The sequence below is a fragment of the Furipterus horrens genome, unplaced genomic scaffold, assembly GCF_987537825.1.
Source record: "Furipterus horrens unplaced genomic scaffold, mFurHor1.1.pri manual_scaffold_11, whole genome shotgun sequence".
NCBI lineage: Eukaryota > Metazoa > Chordata > Mammalia > Chiroptera > Furipteridae > Furipterus > Furipterus horrens.
In genome coordinates, this window is record NW_028327181.1 from 43225317 (window position 1) to 43242799 (window position 17483).

The following is a 17483-nucleotide window of genomic DNA, read 5'->3' on the forward strand; positions in this document are numbered from 1 at the left end:
AAACAGGTAAATAAGGTGTATGTCTGTGAAAACAAGAAAAAACACAAAGGTTAATACACACGACAAATTATAAACCAGTTTCTAAGCCTATAAGACTGTCAGTTGAGAAGATTTTTGGATGTAAGGCCTTTGTTGGAATGAAAGCAAGCAGCTGTAATCTGATAGGTTCTTCTTGTCTGCAGTTTGAACATTTCTGGTGATGTCATCAGGTACTCAAGTAATTCTGTATGGCATATATAACCTTAAGGGGAAAGAAGTTTAGTTCTCAATGATTTCTAATCTAAGGATGGGAGGAAAAAAAAGAAAAGCTTGGTAGATTGAAGAAAACTAGAAGAATTCAGGGAATCTTTATAGGTGACAAATAAAACTTGGAAGGCACTTAAGTGAATAGAGTCTAATATTTACAATTGGGCATTATGATTTCTCTTAAAGCACAGTTTTCCCCCTAAAATCACTCTCATGTTTATCAAAGAGACTTTATTAAGTTCAGTCTTAATTTGGCCTGATTATTTGCATAAACACAAGAATGGTAATTGCTCGTACAAGCTCTTTTAAATCTGTTTTGCTGGAATCTTTAGATTGAGCTTCAATCAGCCCCTCAGGGCAAGAAGTCAACCCACACAGTTGCCATATGGCTTTGCCTGCAATACTGTTACAGAACCCCTGGGCTGCTCCAGTTGAAAACAAACCCACGGGCTCTTTAGTTAGGGGCCCGATTGCCCGCCGCCAAAATTATAACTCTCAATACCAGAGTTTGGTGAAAAGAAAAATAATTGTTTATTTAACAGTTATATAGATTTAGTTATTTGCGGATTTCTGTTGTTAAGTCTTATGCTCTTTAAAATACCCACAAACACATATCCTTGCCTACCCCCTTCCAAACCAGGCTAGTTTTAGGAAAGTCGGAGAAACCGTTTCCCTACTTTCCAAACACAGTTCAGCTTTACCAGCAGCTGCCAATCATTCAATCTGATTGGGGAGGTCCTTTCTGTGCTGTGGTGCCCTCCAGCTCTCAATGCAGAACCAGCTGGATTCTCAGCCTCCTTGCAAACTGCCTTCTTCCTGCAAACTGTGTGGATCTTCTCTCCTTCTCAAAACTGCATGGCAAGAGCCTCTTAAAGCAGCCTGGAGACCCCTTCTCCAAGCCACATGGAGAAGGCCCCTTCACCAAGCCACGTGGAGGGAGCACACGAGAGAGCGAGAGCGAGAGAGCCCGAGAGCTAGAGTGAGAGCCCGAGTCAGAGCGCGAGAGTGTCTCAGAGTGAGAGCACGAGCGAGAGCCAGAGAGCCAGAGAGCCAGAGCGAGAGCCAGAGCGCCAGTGAGAGCCAGAGCCTGAACGAGAGCTTGAGAGAGTCTGAGCTAAAATGTCTGCAGCTGCTTATATATCCCTGACTGCGTCATCTGACGCAGTGGGCGTTGCAAACAGTTCTGACCATTCACAGAACCTTACGTAGGCTCTGTGTGCTTTCCATACCGTCCCCTGGTTCAAGACTCCTCCCATCTGCCTGAGGCTTTGGATGCATTAAAGCCATTTGCATAAGAAAGACACTAGCCACCAGCCTCAGGCATGTGGAAGCATTTGAAAAGCTGCTTACTTCTCCCCATCCCCCAGCAGCAAACTCTGGGGATTTTTGGACTCCCCTGTTTCTGTAACAATACCTATAGGTTTAGGCCCTGGCTGGTTTAGCTCAGTGGATTGAGCGTCGGCCTGCGAGCTAAGTGTCGCTGGTTCGATCTTCCAGTCAGGGTACATCAGAGAAGGAAAACTCTGACTCCAAAAAACCTCCGCTGCCTTGCGGCATACCTCTTCAGGGGAAAGGCTAAGGGAGTAAACCCCGACAGAAAATCCGGAGCCGGAGTCCCTAAGGCGGTTTGACGTTGTAGTCAACACCGGCAACTCCTGCGGCGCACCTGAAGCCAAGCTGTATTGACTCCGTCTTTCCCTTGGACCCTTCAGCTGCGAAGAGAGGGGGGGTCTGCTGCATGGGCAACAGCAGACCCTCCATATCACCCTGCCCAGGCTCTGTAGCTTCAGTAGAAGCTACACCATCGTCTCTCGAGACGGACGGATGCCGACGACCTATAGGTTTGGTTAAATTCCTCAAGTTCTTGAGGTCTCAGAAAATATAATGAGGTTACTTTCTTGCCGTCTCTCAGGAAAGCAACCTTTGTTCCTTACCTGGAAAGACTGCCATGAACCATATGAATAAGCATGATACCAAGCTATTTCTCTAATGGACTTTTATCAGCTTCAAAAGTCGATCTTAATTCCTTAAGCCTTTCTGGTGACACCCAGAATCCAGACATGTCTCTTTTAGACATGACATTCCAGTGAAAATCTTGGTTCATGAAACAATTGGAACAGATTCTTACTGGATTCATGCAAACACAAATATTGCCATGACTCGGTCATTAAGAATTGCCAAATTCTAGAGGGATCAGGTAGGGAGAAAAATACAAAGCACAAGGAAAATCTTCGTCCCTTTGACAGAGTGAAAAGGATCAAACTCCAACTCTGTATTAGCTAAAAAGTAAGCAATTAGCATTCTTTAGATTGGCAAACACATTTTGTAACTTTTAGAAACACACTCACCCTTTTTTTAATCCTCACCCAAAGACATACTCATTGACCTCAGTGGTAGGGGAAGGGAGGGAAAAAGAGAGGGAGAGAAACATCAATGTGAGAGAGATACATTGATCAGTTGCCTCTTTTACTCACCCTGAACCCACAACCCAGGCATGTGCCCTGGCTCTTACAGAACCCCTGACTGTTCTGGAACAGCTGTGGGACACGATTGCCCACCGCCAAGAAGCATGACTCTCAATACAAAAGTTTGGTGGAAAAGGAAAGGGGGATTATTTAAACGTTTTACAGGTTCAGCATTAATGGCAGGTTTCTACTGTGATGTCCCCACGCCCTTTCAAGCACCTAAAACGACTTAGTCCTGCCTCCCGCTGCCAAACCAGGCCGGTTTCAGAATACGCAGGTCAGAGGTACCGTCTTTCAGAAGAGCAGTCCTCGACTCAGCGTTCCCAGTCACAGCTCTTAGACCCGTGCCACTGTGTTCTCTGGGCAGGTTTCCCGGTGGGTCTCCTCTTTCTTACCCCAGACCTCGTGGCTTCGCTCTTAGACCCCAGGCCTCCTAGCTGGCTCCTGTCTACAGTCTTTCAGGCTGCATGGCTTCTCCCCACACTCATGGCTCCCCCTAATTTTAAATGCTGACCCAGGGCACCACACCTCATTGTCATGAAAGGTATCTTAAGCCTACCAGCTGCCCTTTTACCTGGGCTATTATCTAGTTACCAACTTGCCATAGATATTATGCAAAGTACCTTAAAAGCTGTATTATCTCCTTTCTGCATCCCCAAAACCATGCGCTGTGGGGACCTTGGGGACCCCTTGCTCTGTTACATGACCAGCCACCAAACCCATGACCTTTCAGTTTGCCGGATGACCCTCCAACCAACTGAGCCACACCAGCAGCGCCATACTCACACTTTTAAGGGGCATTCTTCTATGAGGCAGGTATTATAAAGCAAAACTTTCTGATTTAGAAAGGAACAGATGAAATAAGTTAAATTATTTGATCCAAAGGCTAATGCTTCCCTCTCTTCATAAGATTTACCTCCCAGAAATTTGCATTTTAAAAGATGGCCTAGATAAGAGTTCTTGCAGACCAGGTATCTGCATTTCAAAAGTACAGACTTTAGTTTCATAAAGCCAGTTATCTATAAGCCTTCCCCTTAAGGGACCCACGGTTAAATTTCTCCCAGTTGACGAGTATGCTCCCCAAAAGGGTCTCTCAAGGCACTGTGGCTGGAGGAGGTATTGCCCGTTGTCTTCTGGGAGAGAGAGACTTCCTTTCCTGCAGAAGAGGAGGAAGTTGGGTCACTAAGGGAAGACATGGGCATCTTCAGTTTTTCTTAGTCCCACCTTGTGTGGACATGTGACCTGATGCCGGCTCTGGCGTCCCAGAGCCTGTGCCTTGCCCGTCCCCTGACAGGGGCAGGGGCCCTCCTCTAAGAGGGCAATGCCGAATGCCCAGGTGTGGGGCATTCCTCTCCTCCTGAGGGCAGTTCTATTTACCAACAGTCGTGGTTGGTCTGCCCCCTGCCACCACTAGTTGGGCTCACTCCTCTCGGTCAAGTGGCCTTAACTCCATGTGGGCAATCTTGATGGTTCCTCTGCTGTCTCAGGTGGAAAACCTCGTTCTATAGCTCTGGCCTTTAGTAGTTGGGCTGGTAACCTGTTTCCCTGCCTTTCCCATTCCCAGCACCTGCAGCCCTTCAAGAGGCCTGGTAAGTATGGGCAGCCCCCCCCCAAGAGGGAAGGGAGCGTCCTCAGGATTAGCTGGGCTGGCCAGAGACAGCAGGCCTGGCCCTCGGGGCAAATCCTGTGGGCCTTCTCTAGGAAGATCATAAAATGCTGGGCACCCCTGGGTATGAGAGGGCGCAAGACTTGTGAGAAAAGTTAACAAACATTCTGTCAGTCTTAAGACTATTTTCCCCTTGTGGAGGTTCTCTTAAAATCATTACTTTACAACTCGTTGAATATAAACTTTCCTATTTCCGTGAGTACTTGGACCCAAGGCTTTTTACTTACTGTATACATGCAGGAGCATTAATGAGGACTGGGGTCTGGGAGTTTCCAGCCTTGGATACTGCGCAGCTTAGGGGAACGGGGCCGCCCTGGGCCTGCACGACTCTCGGGGTGCCAACGAGCAGCCGAGGTTGCAGCTGGAGCCCGGAACACAGGGTGGGCTGCAGGTGGTGGCTCCCCTTTCACCAGGCCCCAGGCTGAGCGGCAGCAGGCCGTGCGGGGAACACAGGTTGCCAGGGGCCACCCTTGGGACACAGCATGCTACCAGGGTGGAGGCCCCCAGACCCTCAGCTGCTGAGAGCAGAGGGGCCCCATCGCAGGCAGACTGCAAGTGGGCCTTGCGCCTGCTGCACAGTGGGCCCGGCCGTGGGGACGTTGTCTTGGTTGGTGGGTGGTGGCGGCAGAGGGGCTGCTAGGTGATTAGGCAAGGCCACCCTGCCCACACTCGTGAAGGTGGGGCCCATGGGAATTTTGGATCTGGAGCTGAAATGGGCAGGGAGGGAAAACAGAGAAGAGGAACCAAAAAACATACACAGGCAGCAGCCGAGGGGAGAGAGAGTGGAGAGAACGGGAAGAAGCGAGATCCCTGTTCTCACCAGGAGCCGGGGCTCCTCCCGTCCCTTCGTGGTTGCCAGATGTTGCCGGTGGAAATGGGGTACTTTCACGGAGTTGCAAGAAAAACATGTCTGGAAACTCACTCATGGGAGGCTGAGGTATAGTAGTAAGATTTATTGGAATAGAAATAAAGACTGCCCCCCACTTCCCAGTGTCTCTGTCCCACTGTGGAAGTCCAGTCTTGTCTTCCTCAAGCCCAGAAGAAGGACCAGGGTCCATTGGCTCAGGCCAGCTCAGCCTCTGTTCCTGGCTGCTCAGCCACTGCTGCGTTGCCGTGCGCAGCGCCCAGGCTGCTAGGCCCACGTGGCTACAGAGGGACAGGGGAACGAACACATCTCACTGAGCCGGAGGCCTTTGTTAGGCTCTGATTATGTTATCTCGGGCTTGGGAAGGACTAGCTGCTCTTTGCGACGAACCAGTTTCCCAGTTCCTCGCGGGCTTGTGCTGGGCCCTCCCCGTAACCGATCCAGTCCTTTTCCCAGGTTAGGTACCTCTCCTTTATGGTCCCCATCTTGCTGCTTCTGCACATGTGCCCAGCAGAGGAGTCTCTCCTGCTGTTTTTATTCCTTCCTGCCTGCTTTGGGGACTAGGTCCTGAGGACAGAGGAAGCGGAGGTCCCCTGGAGCCTGTGCATGCTGCACTTCCAAGGGAAGGGGGTTATTGTCCAGTTCAGCCCCCTGGTTTATTACGCTTAACGTCTGCCTCCCTCTGCTGCCTCCCTTTATGAACACTAACCTGCTGCCTACACTAACAGGAGGAAGCCCCCTTCCTCCTCAGTATGAGGACTTCGCCAAGGGAAAGGAAGGCAGCTGCCCCTTTTCCTTGTGACTGCGGGTGTGGGGGTGGAAAGAGAGCTGCTTCCATCTTCCCTTCACTGCGCCTCCCTTGGCTGCTTCTCTCAGAGAAAGCAGCTTCCAGAAGCCGCCGCCGCCAGGCGGGTGTGAGGGAGGTCACCTGCGGTGTGGTACCAGGCGCCCAGCATAGCTGCTGCCCTTGGCCATGGGTGGGCCAAGTCCTGGAATGCTGGCACTGTTGTGGATTTCCATGGACTCCATCATGCAGCTGGGTCCCCTGACCACCAGCCCCCATCTTGAGGTGACTGGGGCTTTCCAAGAGTCACCTCCTGAACATAACAAACGATGCCTTGGTCACTCTCAGCACTTAAGAAATTCCAGGGTGGTTAGGATTTCTGTGCCACAAATGGGACAGAGACCAAAACTGTATTTCTTACCTGTGTATTGAGCTGATGCTCCTAGGAAGGGGACAGTGTGCTGGGACTGACTGTCCAGGAGAGGCAGCTTGAAGTTAGTGGCAAAGACTATCCTATGGACATCTGGGTAGAAAAAGAAGTTAAGACACAAAAATCAGGCAGCCTCAGAGGGGCCTGCCGTGCTGAGTGCTCAAGGGCAGCTGAGGAGCAAGGAACCACTGCTGCATTTTGAAAGGGATTTCCCTCAAGCCAGAGTGTCTTCAGGTGCAACTCGAGGTAAAGGCTCTTCAGGCAGGCGGGGGCTTAGGAAGCTAAGTGCCCCTGTGCTTGGCCTGAGGGGAGGACTTGGCCTGGATGCTCCCCAGCAGCGCAGGAACACAAAGTACAGAAACACGTCCAGTCTCGGGGAGAACTGAGCAATGGCAGCCAGCACACCAGCTCAGTCCCAATGGCTCGCAAATCTGCCCAAACCTGTATGCAAAATGCCAAATTGTATTATCAATAGAGTTGTTTTAACATTTTTAAAAAAATGAGTGGTGTCCTGGATCTGAAACCGCCAGTTATGCGAACAAGGGAAAGAAGGGAGGAGCTGGCAGGCAGGCAAGTGTCAGAATAACCCAGTGACCCTCTCCCCTCGCCGCTGCCTGGACGCTGGGTGTCCTTGGACACCGCCTGGCGCTGGGTGCCTGTGGCGCCAGCTCCCTGGTCCAGGGCGGTGCCTCGGAGTGAACGTCACCCCTTCTCCCAGGGACCGGCTGCGGGCACCGGGCGGGCTGCCCTGTCCCGGACATTCTGCCCCACCACGCAGAGCTACCCCTGCACGGATGGGGGCCTCGTGGGGGGCCAAGTGCTGGGAGAGGGGCGCAGACAGCTGGCTGTGTGTCCAGCAGGCGTTTTTCCAGGACCCAAAATGCCCTGTTCATCTAACCCTGCAGTTCTCCAGCTTCTTTTGGTGTCAGGATCCCTCTTTATACATTTATTTGTTTGTTTCAGGAAAATCAATGAACATTTATCCAGTCGCAATTACAAGTACAATTTTAACATCTGTATTAAGAATTACATATTTAAAACCACAGGTTGGCAGCCGAGTTCCAAAATTACCACTTAAAATCCAGAATGAAAATCTGCAGTCTTTCCAGAAAGCAGTTCCTTTATGCTGTTACAGGTGACTTATCGGTTTAGTGTAATATTGTAGTAAGTAAGCAGTACTTTGTCATTGTGAAGAAGAAAGCTCTGTGATCAGACAAAGATTGTAACAGTGCAGCCCTGGAAGACCACACGCTCTTTCACTACACACAATAAAATACACAGTGGTTATAATAAAACAGGGTATGCTTGGAATGGCAGCAACACACAAAAACCAGGTTATGTAAATGTTTATGTAGTTTCTGCTACCCCAGAATTCTATGTAGGTGTTTACAGTTCGGGAGTTAGGCCAAAAAGAGCAATTATCTAATGTTTACGTAGCAGAGACATCTGAATGCGTAACACACAATTACCATCAGGCATTAGCACAGAAGTTACAAAAATTTTTTTTTGAAAGGATTGACCTGTATAACCTCTATTTATACTCCTTTTTAAAAATTGAGATATAACTGGCATCTTACATTGTGTAAGTTTAAGGTGTACCCCATGTTAATTTGTACTTATACTGCAATTTGCATATTAATTTGCATTTATATTGCAATATGGCTACCATTGTAGCATTGTCTAACAACCCTGTTGTGCCACATAATTATCATCTCTCCTAGTGGCAGGAACAGTTAAGAGCTAGTCTGCTAGCAAGTGGGATGCGTAGAAGAGAGTTCTGTTGTCTATGATCACTGTACTGTGTGTTAGGTTTCCAGGATTTACCTCCTTACCCCAAGTATGTGCCCCAAAACAACACCTCACCCATCCCCCCGGCCGCCGGTAGTCCCCATTCCACTCCTTTTCTGAGTTTGGTTCTTTTTTGGTTACACATGCTGTAAGAAATATACAGCCTTTCTCTACCTGACTTGTCTCTCTTAGCATAATGTCCTCAAGGTCCAGCATGCTGTCGCACTGGCAGCATGTTCTTTCTCGTGGCTGAATAGTGTCCCATTATATATGTATAGACCACGTCTTCTTTCTCCAGCCATCTGTTGATGGACACTTAGATTGTTTCTATATCTTAGCTGTTACGAATAATGCTGCCGTGGACATGGGAGTACGGATATCTCTTCGATACTCTGTTTTCACTTCCTTTAGGTATATACTCAGAAGTGGGATTGCTGGATTGTACGGTAGTTCTAGTTTCCATTTCTTGAGGAACCTTTATACTCTAGAATTATTGAGGATGTTGAAAAGTGTTTCTGTGTGTGGGTTATATCTAATAAATGCTACTGACCATATTAGAAATCAATTCAAACAAATTTTAAAGATTTATTTATTCATTTATTTAAAATTAATAAGCTTGTTTAAGATAATTTTTACAAAAATAACAATATCAAGTCTTAGTGAAAAGAGTGGCATTGTTTCATGGTTTTGCGAGCCTCTTTCACGAGTGGCTTCACCGGAGACGGCCGCGGCGCTTCACGCCTGCTGCTTCTGCTGTTGGTCCCTTGCAATAGGTTGTTTTGGCTGAAGACCACAAGCAAGCTGTAGTGTGGCTCTGATGTGTCATTGGAGAGAGGACCCCTCCACACTTTGGGAAATGCTGTCCTAACCTCCCTGTGTGAATCTCCGCCTGTCCTTGGAACGAGTCCCCAAGCCTGGTTCTTCAGGCTCCATTCCCGTGAGACGACGTGTGCTGGCCGCGCTGGCCGTTGGCCCCTCAGTCCCTCGCCTGTGACACTTCCGAGCCAAGTGGTGACTCAGGCATACCTGCTGATGTCCCCAGGCTTTCTGCTGAGGAACCGTCCACATGCACAGTTCCTAGAGAGAGTACCGTTTAGACCCACAACGGGGAGCCAGCCTTTTCCTTGCTGCCGGGTACTTGCATGGCAGACCAGCCCCTCCAAGGCCAAGGCTGCTCATAGGGTGGTGTGGGGGAGCCGCATGTGCATGTGATCCTCCACTCCCCATCCCCGGGCACACAGCGGGCACCACTCGGGCGGAGTGGAGCGGAGCTTTGGAGGTCCCCGTTGGGCAGCATCAGTGAGGCTGTCAGTGCACAGCCAGGACACAGTCATCCCTGGTAAACTGGCCTGGCAGTGGCGGGTGGGGGAGGTGCATGCAGAGGACAGTGAGAAGCCCAGGGTGGCCCAGGGTTCCCAGGACACCGGGAGCAGCAGGAGCATTCAGTGGGCCTATGTTAGGATCAAAGGAAAGAAATAAAGCAATAAAGCGTGCAGCAGCCTTTTTCCAGTCCCATCTCGTTTTCCCTGTTGCAGCTTCTTATAACCCGGAGCCCTGGGACCTCCGGGAGCCCCACCCCAGCTGGAATGCACCGGGAGGGCTGTGGCCCTGACTCACAGTTGCATGGCGAGCTGGCCACGTCTGTCTTCCGGGGGAAACCCTCCTCCCCACCTTCCCAACTCCTGCTCCTTCCCAAGTAGGGACCACATGAAGCCAGGTGGCAGCAGCCTGGAGAGGAAGAGCCACTGTCAACAGCTGGTCACCCAGCGTGCTGGGAAGACAGGGAGGCAGGAGTGCCTGGGGTAGGACATTTTGTACCTTCTCAGAACTGCCTCAGCCTCCTGGGTTAGCAGCAAGTGTCTTCTTGGTCCTTCCAGGCTGAGGCGGCCTCCACTGGCCTGGAAGGAAGGGGCAATGGAAGATGGGGCAGGGCTGGTAGGAACCCAGTAAACCCAAGCAGCGCTCCAGTCCAGGGCTTCCACACTTTTCTCTGGCTACAGAACTACTGTATGTGTGTGTGTGTGTGCGCGCACATGCACAGAGAGACAGCCAGTGTGTGTGGTGTGTGTGTGCGCACAGAGAGGCAGCCAACATGTGTGTGTGTACACAGAGGGGCAGCCAGCGTGTGTGTGTGTGTGTGTGTGTGTGTCTGCGTGTGCATGGAGGGGCAGCCAGCGTGTGTGTTTGTGTGTGCACGGAGGGGCAGCCAGCAGAGCTGCTTTGCTGATAGCGGGGCCCACCTACAGCTTTGCAGACTCCTCTTACCTCTCTCTTGTCACCATCAGCCCCGAGATCTTGGGACACAGTTTGGTAACTGTGCCTATTTCACAGACAGAGGATAGATCCCAAAAGGGGAGAAGTTGCGCGCCCACAGACGCACGTGACTGGAGTGTTGGGTAGAGCCTAGAATTCAGTGCTTTCTCCCAGGGACCTTCAGGGACAGGGAGCAGGGACGACTGTAAAAGGAGACCTCCAGGCGTATGTCCTGCGCCAGGGTATATGCTGAGGAGAGGAGTCACAGGCAAAGCGCAGGAGGGCAGAGGCTGCCATCAGGTCTGCCACCCAGAGCGGGGCAGCCCAACCTGGGTGACAGGCAGGAAAGGAAAAGTACATCCATCTGCTGTCCAATGCTCGTAGCCACAAACACAGCCTCCAACCACGAGAACAGTGCCCCTCCACTTCCACCCCAGACTCTGCCCTCAGTCCCCCTTCCCCGCCCCAGGGACGGGCAGCCGGCCTCTGACACGGGCCTGTCCCCCCAGGACACAGGCACTTGGACTTCCCCTCCCTGCGTTCCCAGCTGCCTCCTGCCCCGGGGAGGGTGGGGCCAATGTTCTGCACATTTCTGGGTAATAGTTTGTGTCCTGAGGTCACAAGTGTCCCCAGGGCTCCACCTCGCCCTTCTGACTGGGCGGCCTGACTGGGTTGTATGCACCAAGCTCCCTGTCCTGCCCTGACTCCTGGGTTTTTCTAGAGAGGCAGGTCGTGGCCTGTGACATTCTCACATGGGCCTGTGGTCCCAAAGAGGGTCAGAGGCACTGCGTGAGGGGAGGAGGCGGAGGGGCACCCGAGGGAAAGGTGTGGGGCAGCAAGGGGGCTGTTAGTGACTCTCTTCCCCGTGGGAGGCTTCCCGCATGTTACCTGGCTTTATTTGCCTCACCCGTCTGTGATGCAGGGTCACTGTCCCCATTTCACCGGTGAGGAAACGAGGCTCCCTGCCATGGGGTAGCCTGCCCAGGATGCAGCCTGGCTGAGGGAGTGAACAGGACTGAGGCAGAGGCACAAGGCCCTGCTGCCCTGGGTCCTCAGCTTGTAGCCCATGGCAGCCCCCAACCTGAACCCCCCTTGGCCCACATCCGTGCCCAACCTGGAGCCCGCGGATCCGGGTCCCCAGTAAATTATTTCAGCAGCCAGAGAACCTGGCGCCGGGCAACACAGCTGTCCTCTGAGGTTTTTCCTGCTGAATGGAAAGCAGAGCCCCCCAGACTGGCCCCTGGTGTCCCACCCCTTTCTGACGAGGGGGAGGGGGCAGAGCACCCTGACCTTCTGAGGCTCCCGGCGGGCAGATCCATAAGGCACAGACTCTTTCTTTCTCTGCTCTTCGAAATGCCCACTGCCAAGCCGCAGAATGGCGCCCCTGCCCTCCAGGGGTAGAAAAGTCAGAGCAGTCCTTCAAAACAGGCCCGAGGCTGGGTGCAGGCCCGCGCCACCATTCCTGAACTTCATTTTTCTAACATGTTTATTACATGTGATTTTTTCTTCAGTGTTATTGAGCTACAGTGAGTCATAACACTGTCAGGTGTAAGGTTTGCAGCCTAATGACTGGGCCAACGTGTGCTGTGAAATGATCACTACACCGAGTTTGGTTACCATCCATCACCTCGTATAGCTGGAAAAAGGGGGAAAATGTGATTTTTGCTTGTGATGAGAACTTTAAAGATGTTAAAGAACAAACTTCAACTGAGTAAATTTGAATATATAATTGGCTTTATTAAGTGGTTCATGAATGGGGCAGCTTCCCATTTAGTAAATAGAAAGGTACTTCGATGAGTCACAATGAAAGGTTTTATGGGCAGAGAGGGAGGCACTAAGAAGTTAGCAGGGTCGCTGGTTTTATTCCCGGTCAGGGCACATGCCTGGGTTGCAGGTTCGGTCGCCAGTCAGGGCACGTATGAGAGGCAGCTGCTGTTTCTCTCTCCTCTCTTTCTCCCTTCCTTCCCCTCTCTCTAAAAATAAATAAATAAAATATTTTTTCTTTTTAAGAGTGAATTAGCTTTGGCTGGATAGCTCAGTTAGGTGGAGTGCCATCCTGATACGCCAGGGTTGCAGGTTCAATCCCCAGTCAAGGCACTACATGAATCAACAGATGAACACATCAGTAAGCAGAACAACAAATGGATGTTTCTCTCTTTCTAAAATCAGTCAATGAAAATTGAAAAGTAAACATTTTTTTAAACAGTGAAATTATTTCAAGTAAGTTTTCATTTCCTTAGGGGATGGCAGAGGGTCTTATCAAGCAGGTCACCTCACTAGTGCTGATGGGAACTTCCAGACCGAGTGGTTTAAAATTCCACTCCTGGGAGAGGCTGGAACTACACTTAGCTCAGTTATTAAGTGTTTGTTTGCTCTTGTACCTTAGCAAATGTGACTCCATTTTAGCCGATTGTTTCTTTCTTTCTTTCTTTTTTAAACGAGGATCTGCTCCCTTACTAACGTTCAAATACACCATACAGCGGTGTTAACTGTAGTTGAAGCCAGCTGCTCTGGGCCTCCGTTTCTTCATCTGTAGTTGGGAACGGTGATGCCCAGCCTGCTTGCCTTATAGGGCTTTCTAAGAATCACGTGGATAAGCTCTTTAGAAAGTCTCGGCTATCCCACTGAAATGACAGCAAGCCCCTACTGGGGCTCACCCGTCACCCACACACCTCCTGTCCCTGGTCACCGGACCCTGGCAGCCCAAGCTGGGAAACTCCTTCTCTGGGCTGTGCTGAGGCAGCTCCGCATGCGGCTTGGGGTCCTCAGGGGCTTAGGGTGAGGGCAGCAAAAGTGGGTGGTCCTGCTTTCCCTGTCCCCCTCAGGGGCCCCTTGGTCCTCAGGGTGGGGTGGGGCAGTCCCCAGGTGGGAATGTCATTGCTTAGTTAGTGCAAGGTACCAAGCTAGGAGCGGAAACCGCAGCTCCCCCCCAAGGACAGCAGAACCTGGGAAAGGCGTTTGAGGGTGCATAGAAGGTATGCCCGTGCTCGTTCACAAACGGGGGGCGTAGGGTGGGGTCCCGCACTCCAGGGCGGGAAACATGCTTCTGTACTTCACTCCATTTCCAGCTCCCACAGCCTTGGCTGGTGGGAAATTCAAGCTCAGTCGTGTTTGAGGGTCTGCCTTTTCCCTAGGGCTGTGCAAGCATTGAGGGGTGTTACACGCTCCAGGACATTTGGAGCGGGGCCATTGGGTCCTAACCCACACTGATCACTGCCGGTGAGCAGCGGCTGCCGCAGCGGCTGCCGCAGCGGCTCCCAGGTTGTGTGGGGGACCTCCAGATCTGTGTCCTTCCTCAGGCGTGGGACCCCTTTGTGCCCGTGGTCTCTGCCGCTGCTCCCACCCCACCCGTTAGGAGGCCCCACTTGATACCCTCTTTTTAGGAGCCCAGTGGGGTGTTCTTCCTGGGGCGTGGCAGCTTCTCCCTTCAACCCCACAATTCAGAAACTGCCCCTCCCCCAGACAAAGGAACACCAAGGTTGGGTCTCCTACAAAAGTAGTAAAAAAGGCATCAGAAGCAAGATAAAAACAAGTATCAATGTGTGATCCTGTCACAAGTCTGGGGAATTTGTTATGCATACTGTTTTGGAAGTTCATCCACAAGATGGAGAAGCAGCCGTGCGCCCGCCCCTGGCCACCTGGCCAGCGACCCTTGGCTTTGTCCTGGGGAACCTGAGAAGTGATAGCTGGGGACTGTTAGGAGAGGGCTGTGAACTAGGCAGGCCAGCTCTGCAGGAGCTTGCATGGTTGGGGGGGGCAGGGGGGCAGGCGCCGGGAGCTCTGCAGATGCTTCCTGAATGTTAGGAACCCTCTTGGAGGGGGTCTTCTCCCTTGCCAGGGCTCTGTTTTGGGGGAGGCTGAGCTGCCTCCGGGGGCTGCTCTGGGCATTTTGGTGGGACTGGAGGGTAGGGCAGGACTTTCCTGACCTCTGGGTCCCCTCATTCTTGCAGGACCTTGGCATGGAGTCGACCTCGTTGGACGACGTCCTGTACCGCTATGCCAGCTTCCGGAACCTGGTGGACCCCATCACGCACGACCTCATCATCAGCCTGGCTCGCTACATCCACTGCCCCAAACCGGTAGGGCAGCGTGGTTTAAGCTAGCCAGGTCCGGGGTGTGAGGCAGGCGCCTCTCTGCACAGAGCAGCTCAGTGCCCAGGCCCAGGGAGGCGGGCCCCACATGCAGGCACCGGAAGGGTCTGTCCCCTGGCCCAGCATCCGTGGGGGAGGCTGCACAGTGGCACCACCAGGACAGGTTTTGTTTGGCCCATGGGTGTTTTAAATCTGGATGTATTACCAACATTTAAAAATCTGAATGTTTCACACAATTCCTGTATTTGGTTGCCCTTGAAAAATGGGGAGCTCCATTACAGGAAGCCCCCATTTCTACAGGGCTGGAGCCAAGTAGCCACCTGTTTTGTGGGGCCAGGGCCACCATGACAATTGTGTAGGTTGTGCCCTGAACAAAGATGGGCCAACACAGAGGTGGCAGGGATGGGGAAGACAGGAGACAGTTCTCATCCAGTCCTCCCGCCCTGCGAGCCTGGGCGCCGGTGCAAGACTGCCCACCCAGAGCTGAGCTTTTTCTTGTTCACACAGAGGTGCCATATAAGTCTTGCCGTGGCCCTGTGTGGTGATCTCCAATTTGCCTCAGTCCCCACCACCCGCAGTTGTCTTGTCTCTGAGGCTGAGTGTCATTTTACACGCCCCGCCCTCACCCCCACCCCCAGAGTTTTCCCACATCCATGTCCTGCCTGGCTTGGGAGCTGAGCAGGGCAAGCTCCAGGGCTCTCCGGGCTCTGCAGGCCTGGACGAGACAGTCAGCCCCTCTGCCTGGCTGGGCCACGGGCCTTGCTGGCCTGCTGGGCGCCAGGCTGGCTTACCCAGACCTGCCCACTATGACTCTAGCAGAAAAGGGGGGACAGTCTCAGACAGCGCCATGCCTGGGCATTTCTGTGTTGTTTTGGTTCCTTCTCTTCCTTCCCTCAATTTCCAGCAACTTCCAAAAGAAGCACTTCCTCTGGTGGGTGGGAAGCCAGAGCAGGTCTGAGTGATGGAGGGACACTTCCCTTTCCGAATAGGATCTGAGATAAGAGGGAGGTGGTGGTTCCCAAGCCGCTGCTCACCTAGCCTGGGTGTGGTCACCAGAGGCCCCAGGCCTTGCCTTGGGCTGACCCTCAGTCTGGGGCTTTGTCTGTGTCTTCTCTCAGGCCTCTGGGGCTGTCTGACTCCAAGACTCAGGCTGGGGTAACTATGGAGGGCTGGGAACAGGTTGGGGCAGCTGTGGGGGCGGGGCGGTGGCAGGGTGCAGCAGAAGGCAGGAATGCAGGACTCACAGGTGCACAGGTGAGACAAGGGCAGTGGTGAGGTTTGGTGGGCTGGGAACCTCAAGGCCTAGGGAAGAGGAGCTGGTGCCAGGAGCCACAAGGAGCCGGCAAGGGCTAGAACCACCCTCTCTGCTCCTGGGGTTCTACCTGGCTCAGCCTGGGGAAGCGGAGACCAGGCCGTAGGAGGCCTTGCAGGTGTCAGACCCTGCCTTTTCCAAAGCGTGCCTTTAGTTACCCACCGGCAAGAAGAGGGTAGGCATGGGGCACTCAGAGCAGCTAGTGGGAGGGAAGTGACCTTTATGGCCATTTCAGAGTTGAGAAAGATGAAGTTGAGGGAATGAGGTGATCTGAGAAAGGCCACATCCCAGGTGAGAACACCGGTGGGGAGCTGGGCCCCAGCGCTGGGCAGGGTGCTCAGGGGCTGGGTCTCTGCTGCCAGCACTCGCCTGAGGCCCCCGGGGCTGCAGCCAGTCCAGGGAGCAGAGGCCTGTGTGGCAACAGCTGAGCACGCGCCTCCCCGCACACAGGAAGGGCTACAGGTGGTAACTACCAATGTCAGACCCCAGGAGACAGGGCAGGGCTAATAAGGACAGGGGGCCAAGGGTCCTGCACTGTGATCTGTCCCTTCATCTGGATGGAAACAGGATGTACGTGGGTTGTCTTAGCTCAGGCTGCTATAACACATTACCATTGACTGGGTGGCTTTTAAAGAACAGAAATGTATTTCTCAGTCTGGAAGCTGGAAGTTCAAGATAAAGGTGTCAGCAGGGTCAGCTTCTGGGTGAGAACCCTCTTCCTGGTTTGCGACAGCCGCCTTCCTGCTGTGTTCTCCTGTGGTGGAAAGGAAGGGAGCTCTCTGGCCTCTCACAACCCTCATGACCTCAGCGTATCCTAGTTACTCCCAAAGGCCCTACCTCCAAACACCATCACAGTGAGATTGGGGTTAACATGAATTGGGGGGACATAAACAGTCCCTTGCACAGGTACAACCTTTCTCAGATCACATAATTAGCCGAACCTCATTTTTCTCAACTATGGTGGGCACAATACTGTCCTGCAGGGCTGTTTGGTGAGGTCAGTGAGATGATTCCCAGGAAGCATTGGCCTGTGCCTGGCACAGCTAAGCACCCTGTGCACAGGAGTTGAAGTGTAACTAATCAATGAGCACCAACCACGTGCCAAGCAGGCTCAGGCTTAGAAATGACCGAGCTGGCCTCAGAGTTCCAGAGCAGCCAGAGCAGGGTTAGCTCTGCTGGAGGCCAATCCCAGCCACGTCCTCCTTCCCCAGGGCTACTGGAATAACCTCCAGCTAGACTCAGCCTCCTCTGTGTGCCCTGGGAGCAGCCAGGGAGACATCTGCAGAGATAAATCGGATCATATACATATTGCTGAAAAACCTTACATGCAACATTGTGTTGTAACTTAAATAAACTGAAACTCCTTACCTGGCCCTGCGGGGGTCTCCTGTCTCACCCCTCGCACTGCCCCCTGCTTACTTTGCTCCAGCCACACGGGCCTCCTCTGTTCCTGGGGCCTCCAGATGCTCTCCGACCTCAGGAACTTTGCTGTCATCCCACCACACTGCCTCTTCTGTCTGAGGTTCCCTCTCCTCCAGACTCAGCCTGAAAGTCACCTCTCAAGACACCTTCTTTATCAGCCT

General features: G+C 52.5%; 1 protein-coding gene across 1 annotated transcript in view; it reads left to right on the plus strand.

The window, feature by feature from the left end:
• The window catches only part of LRRC75A (leucine rich repeat containing 75A), a 45196-nt gene that overhangs the window by 17252 nt on the left and 10461 nt on the right, over nucleotides 1-17483 (plus strand). The window contains exon 2 of the mRNA XM_090292935.1: nucleotides 14448-14576. Within this exon, the coding sequence (XP_090149061.1) occupies nucleotides 14448-14576 (129 nt within the window). The remainder of the gene's footprint in view (nucleotides 1-14447; nucleotides 14577-17483) is intronic.